The sequence below is a fragment of the Opisthorchis viverrini genome, assembly GCF_000715545.1.
Source record: "Opisthorchis viverrini unplaced genomic scaffold opera_v5_123, whole genome shotgun sequence".
Lineage (NCBI taxonomy): Eukaryota > Metazoa > Platyhelminthes > Trematoda > Opisthorchiida > Opisthorchiidae > Opisthorchis > Opisthorchis viverrini.
In genome coordinates, this window is record NW_008751777.1 from 578,698 (window position 1) to 585,196 (window position 6,499).

Genomic DNA, 6,499 nt, shown 5'->3' on the forward strand with positions numbered 1-6,499 from the left:
GTTATTGATTTTTCAGTGTCCATGCAATATCGATCGAACGAGTGATGAACACCACTTACAGAAAAAGTCAAAGGCGAAAACAGACATAAGTGCCTCGTTTGAATGTGTCGAAAGTATTGTGGCAAGTGCTGTAGGCAAGGAATTCCATGTAGTGTCCATCTAGGTGACTGAGAGATCCAGAACTGCAGCGTAACTTATCGCTTTATATGACTGAACAGCGCCGAGCACATTGAGAATAATGAAAGCGAAGACAATTCAGTGCGAAAGTCCTGAGTTGGTTAGTCCCAAATATTCAATCTTTAAATCTGCCATAGTGTATGACGGGATGGCCAAAATATCCTTTTTAATATCATTTTCTGCGTAAAGATGTTTGAAAAGCGGTCGATGCGGAAGCCATTTGTGCAGATCTAGTCTAAAACATAAACTTCAAACTTCCCGTAGTTTCCATCTTGAGAAACCGTAGCCAGTCTTGCTGACCAGCGATAATTTGCGTCACCTTAGGCATTAATTGAGGGCAAATAACACCTTTTTTCACTAGGCCCACGTGACTATTATCCAAATTAATCTAACCAGTCAGCAATTTTACGAGCTGTATTTCTTACTAGCATGGTGAAATATCGATTTTTTAACAGTGGTGTAATTTACGTGAACTGGTATGGATTTGTGCTGAACGAATGTACTCAACGGGACTGAACATCACCCACTGGGATGCATAGCTCTGACTAAAAACCTGCAGTATTTGAGGATGAACTTTCCTCCAGACCGCTAGTCTGAAGGCATTTATGCACGATTTCGCAGAAGCAGCCTTATCTGCGGGGTGCTGATATAAAAAGTCGGAAACGCCTGCTCGAGAGCGGTGATTGCACTTAAACACAACATCAGTTTTACAATCGTACTTATGTGACGGGTTTCCACAATTTTATTCTATCCATTTATTCACACTTAAAGTCAATTGAGGGAATTTTTACTCCAACAAGAAAACGTGCACAATCCGTTATCCCTATACGTTCGATATGAAAAGAAGAAAGCGTTCAGCTGTAGCACCCTTCCGGTGCCTAGCTGCCATGCCACCCGAAGGAAGCATGAGGGCTCGGATACTGCCAGGTTGCCCAAGCCTAGACAGGCGAAGTCGAGTGGCGGTGGTCGGATTCGAACCACGAACCTTCTGGTCAGTAAATTCGCGCTCTAACCACTTGGGCCATCTCGATATGCATCAAAACAAACCAATAATCAAGCCAGGGGGTGTTATTTCGAATCGTTCAGAAGTTCTGTGGGAAACTGGTAAAATTGACTTCAACTCAAGCGGTGTTTGAGCAGACCAAGCATAACAACAGATGAACATAGGCATTCGTTTCCGTTTAGTTTATTCTCAACCTAGTCCAATAGGATACCTGTTGAAATGTCTCTCGTTGGGTTTACAACTATGCGTTTTTCAATGTGGACATGGCTGCATAGAAATTGGCAAATCTTGCAGATATAAAAAGGTATATTCATGAGAAAGGAATCTAACTAGTGGGCACTAGTTTGCCGAACAAGTTATATGCCACCAGATCGCCTAAGCAAACCTGAAAAAATTGAAATTCTGTCAGTCAGTCGTACAGCATCAGCATCAGCATCATCATTATCCCAATCATCATCCGAATAATCATCCGAATCATCATCATCATCATCATCATCATCATCATCATCATCATCATCATCATCATCATCATCACCATTATCACCATCATCATCATCATCATCATCATCATCATCATCGACAGCATGACATCAGTGTTCATCACCGATGCTTCACTGCATCATTGTATAATGGTGATACGCCCCAATTTGGGCGAAACCTGTCGCGGGCTGCCAAGAAGTCTTCATTTACAGATTTCCTTGAACACGGCTGCCCTGTCCAATTTTGAAATCACCCATCTATGGGGAAGGGTCAATGCAAATATCGATCGAATCGCGAATCCAGTGCCTTCGGTGAATGAAGCAGAGAACGGGCCAGGATTGGCTGACTAGACTAACAATCTAGCTATGCACTTCGGGCGAATTTCAGTCCACCGTGCCCACTGACCGAACAAGGACAAAAGTCCATTTCACTGTGACTCGATTGTTTTCTTACATCCATCTTATTTTCATTAGTAAAGAAAACTTGGCCTAGAACTCCATGTGGATTCAATTATGTCAGACTTGATTGATGATGATGCAGATGATCAGGCCACCTTCAGACTCGTTCTTCTCTACTCGTAGTAGGATTAGGAGATCTGCGGAGATCTGTGGTCCCTACACAAGCAAGCATCCATCGTGTGATGCACCGTACCACTTCCCGTGGAGCGGACAGACACTTGTACAGTCAAGGGACGGGCGAGAAACATCAATCATGGACTAATTGGACGCATCCCCCAGCACAAAGGTTAACGAACCAGTAGTTTTTTTCTGGAACACTGAGCACCAGAGCATTGCACATCTACTGCACACCTGACAGCCGACATGAGAAAGTGATGTCTGTTCACTGGTGCCGAGTCTCATCTGTGAAGAGTGTCTACAGGACCATTCTGTGTAGGATACAAAGAAGGCAAAAAAAGGTGTTTGTACCTGTACGTGTGCAACAGATTTGAGTTAGGGATCCAGTGCGTACAACCCCGTGATTTCAAACTGTAAAATCAACCTCATAGAACAAAACTATGCGCCTTTCGTGATCTGACTGTGATTGATCCGGTTCGGAAAAGGGCAGGGATCTTTTCCAGATGAGTCCCGCCAAAAAATTAACCCCCGCCACACAAAAAAGATTAAAAAAAGAGGGTATGAAATTTGTACTTTTAGGTTTTATTAGAGGGTGAAATTGGGACATGTCATTAATAATTTGCATGAAAAGGATCGTTTTTCCGGTAACTTTGCCTCCGAACTCCACTAAAGGTCAGTGTGTACCGCATTGGCGTTTATTCTGCACTTTGTAGACATGTTAGAGATTCGATGGTTTGTGTGTGAGCTCTAGTCGTTGGATCCACAAAGTTGAAAGTGCCATTCGGTGGCCATTGTTGCATAACCGTTGCTGATGGCTCACTCCGCGGCTTTGCAAAAAACGTATTGCCGTCTCCTTGTCATGAACGAGAGTTGAATGCGTCAGAAAGTTCAGTTCAGGTCCGAACGGAGGAAACTTTTTGCACAGAATGAGCCTAGATGCGGGTAAGGAATTGGTTTCATCAAAAGTAGGTCAAGGTTCTGTGCGTACATTAAATTAGAACTGGCAAAAAGTGGCGGGGCTCATCTGGAAAAGATCCAAGGGTAGTTTATGGTTTTCTCCGAAGGCGGAGAAACTGTTTATGTCCACCCTGAGTGAATGCATGCAACCGAATGCACACTACTGTAGAGCAAATCCTCATAGATCTGCCTCGGTGGATCTATAGATAAGTAATGTACTTTCATCAGCCACCTTCATATATACACTGACAAGGGTTGAGGTGGACAACTAAATCAACCTGAATTGCTGTTCAAACCCTTGGTTGTCGACCCTGTTCTTCCCAAAAAACAAAATTTTAAATCTATAAGTCAGGTCAGCATTAAATGATCCCATTCAGAGATCGATAATTGGGGAATTATTCATTTGTCCCCTGTACATATACCACCCCCAACACGGGCCAACCTGCCCCCCCCCCAAGAGATCGGGCAACTCAAGTGTAATTTAATATTAAAAACAAATAATAATCGTTCAGTTGTAACACCATTTTGGTGCGTTGCTAGCATGCAACCCGGGGGAAGTCTAAACAGGATCAGTGTGTTTGCTGAATGTAGGTTTGAACCACAGACATTTCAGTCAACAATTTCGCGCAGTTGCCACTGAGACGTTTCGGAAGGCCACACACCTGAAGCGGCTGCTTTGCTCGCACCTCCAATAGAATTCAGCTAAATCACGATACAAATAGTTTTCTCAGATTTATTTATGTTCGCTTAGTCCATTAGTAGAATCTCAGTGCATCCGAGTGGAGAATACTAACAGTCAAACCCCGAATTTGAGAGAAACGCAGTCACGTGAATGAAACTACTCATAAGGTTGCTGAAATTCCTTCAGTTGCCCAACACCAATCTGGACATTTTAGGAACTCAACAGGTAGGTGCAGTTCCCGAGTTTCTCTTCAGTCATCCTTATGTTCTACTTGAGCCCGAATTGGGCGAACTTAGTAGAGTACACTCATTTGCATACCAATTTGGTTTTTATGGGAGACTCAGATGAATTTCTCAACTGAATCTGCTGCACCAGGGTCACTTCATGCTTCGTTTGGAACGATATTCGGGATATCTCTGAAGGAATCTGTTCACAGTTTTTAGTGAAGTGGTCCTTGCGCAATTGAAGAATATCACAAATGGGGCGAGATGGCCCAAGTGGTTAGAGTGCGAATTTATTGACCGAAAGGTCCGTGGTTCCAACCCGACCTCTGCCTCTCGACTTCCCGTGTCCAGGCTTGGGCAACCTGACAGTATCCCAGCCCTCGTGCTTTCTTTGGATGGCATGCCACTTAGGCACCGAACGGGTGTTAGAGCTGAACGATATCACAAATGAGCGATGCAACTGGGACTCGGTTGAGACTCCCGTCAAAACCAAAATGGTGTGCAAAATGATTGCGCCTGGAAGTCAGTACAGGTCTTCAAACACTATATCGAACCATGAAGCATCTCACCCACTGGCTTTTTCGAACAGGTCTTTCGGACCCGTATGGCTTGCTGTGAGTAAGTAACCGGATGCCCGGAGACGCCAACAGGATCAGAGGGTAGCTGGTGAGAGTCATCTACATACTGTGTGTGCGTGTGGTCTTTGGGCCACTCGCAACAGGCCAAGAGGTCATAAAAAAAAACAAAGTTCGCTCTCGTTAATTGTGTGTTATCCACCAGGCAAATAACAAAGTTCAGAAGGTCACATGGATAGTTTACAGCTGTTACCGGCCGGCTGACCCTTTGGTGGCCGAAATCTATTCGTGTACAAAGGTCAGATTTGGGCAGCTGGAAGGAAATCGCCTCAGCAACAGACGGCTGTATAGATCGAGTTGACTATGACTGATCGGTCGTGGCAGTAAAGATCGAGAGGTTTGCTGTGGTCCGGTCCACCAGCTGAATGGCTTCGGCAGATCAGTAGCGGAGTTTTTTTATTCTGCAGCCTACACAAACTGTCCCATCCTTGAGTCATGTCGCAAACAGTCGTAAGCAACTGGCCGGGTACCCTCATTTGCAAATTACATTGGCGTTAAAGGAGGAGACTCGGATGCATCTGTGGTTTGTGGTACCCCTGAACTGAATGTGCTGTACCTAAGACGCCTCAATTCAAGATTGGTAGCAGAATCCAGATATCAAAGTGTACATTACTGACTACTAATGACTCACTACTCATAAGATTTTCACTTGCGCCCAATTTGGTTCTCAACTCGAGCTCGGGGACCAGGATACCTAAGAGTGAAACCAATGATGAAATTTAGAGCAGTTTCGAGCAACCTTATGCGTAGAGTGTCTCACGTGCACCATCTCAAATAGCCTACTCACTTATGTGGATTCATCGGGGACTTAGCTGGTTCCCGGGCAATTAATAAGAGTGTATTTCATGATTTCGTACAATTTTGTTTCGAATAGGACATAAGGTTGACGGAAACTCGGGGACTTTGCCTACCTGATGAACCAGAAGAATGGCGAAACCGGTTGTTTGCTGTCGAGTAGTTTTCGGTGAAAAAAATTGCTCAGCTGTAGCACGTTTTCGGTGCCAAACTGCTATGCCACCCGAAGGAAGCACGAGGGCTGGGATACTGCCAAGTTGCCCAAGCCTAGACAGAGGAAGTTGAGAGACAGAGGTCGGGTTCGAACCACGGACTTTCCGGTCAGCAAATTCGCGCTCTAAACACTTGGACCGTCCCACTCCTAGTTATAAGTAACCTTATGGGTAATATTTCCTCAAGAAGATACATTGTGATATCTAGCAATAAGTTGGACAGCTGAGTCTGTCGCTAACAGAAGAGCAAAACAGCACAATGTTCACGGAGTTCATTAGATAACGGTCCTGTTACACGACCCAATGGCGACGCACTGAGGGTATTCATACTATAAGTCTTCAGTGGTGTAGAACTGACAGCGATTCGAGCTCGATGGTGATAAGATGAATTTCCCAACGCTCTGGATTCGAACACCGTCTGCCACAACGGGAAAAGGAGAGGTAGTTGGTCGACACAGTGCGGCCTAAGGTTATCACAATATTTGGTCAGTAAAAGGAACTTGCTGTATCTGTCTTCCAAGAAACTGTACTAGCTCAGGTAGACGCTAACCTGATGTCACACATACAAACAGCTTGTTTGCCGTTCATCCTTCTGGATCTCGAGAGAACTTTTTTCTCAGATCTCTGTGTGCTAGTTTCCCAACCATTTTTTGGAACGAACTCTTGCAAACCCAAAGAATATCAAAAGAGAACTGCCCTAGCGGTGAAATTCACATGCGAAAACGATTCGTGGAAGTTGTATTAGTTCTGATTGTAGTT

At 44.5% G+C, this 6,499-nt stretch overlaps 1 protein-coding gene across 1 annotated transcript in view; it reads right to left on the reverse strand.

Moving 5' to 3' along the window:
* Positions 1-2,953: 2,953 nt before the first annotated feature.
* T265_06047 (hypothetical protein) overlaps positions 2,954-6,499 on the reverse strand; it is a gene marked incomplete at both ends in the record, with an annotated part of 7,926 nt that continues 4,380 nt past the window's right edge. Inside the window, 3 exons of the mRNA XM_009171217.1 lie at positions 2,954-3,148; positions 4,397-4,558; positions 5,645-5,872. Of these exons, the coding sequence (XP_009169481.1) occupies positions 2,954-3,148; positions 4,397-4,558; positions 5,645-5,872 (585 nt within the window). The remainder of the gene's footprint in view (positions 3,149-4,396; positions 4,559-5,644; positions 5,873-6,499) is intronic.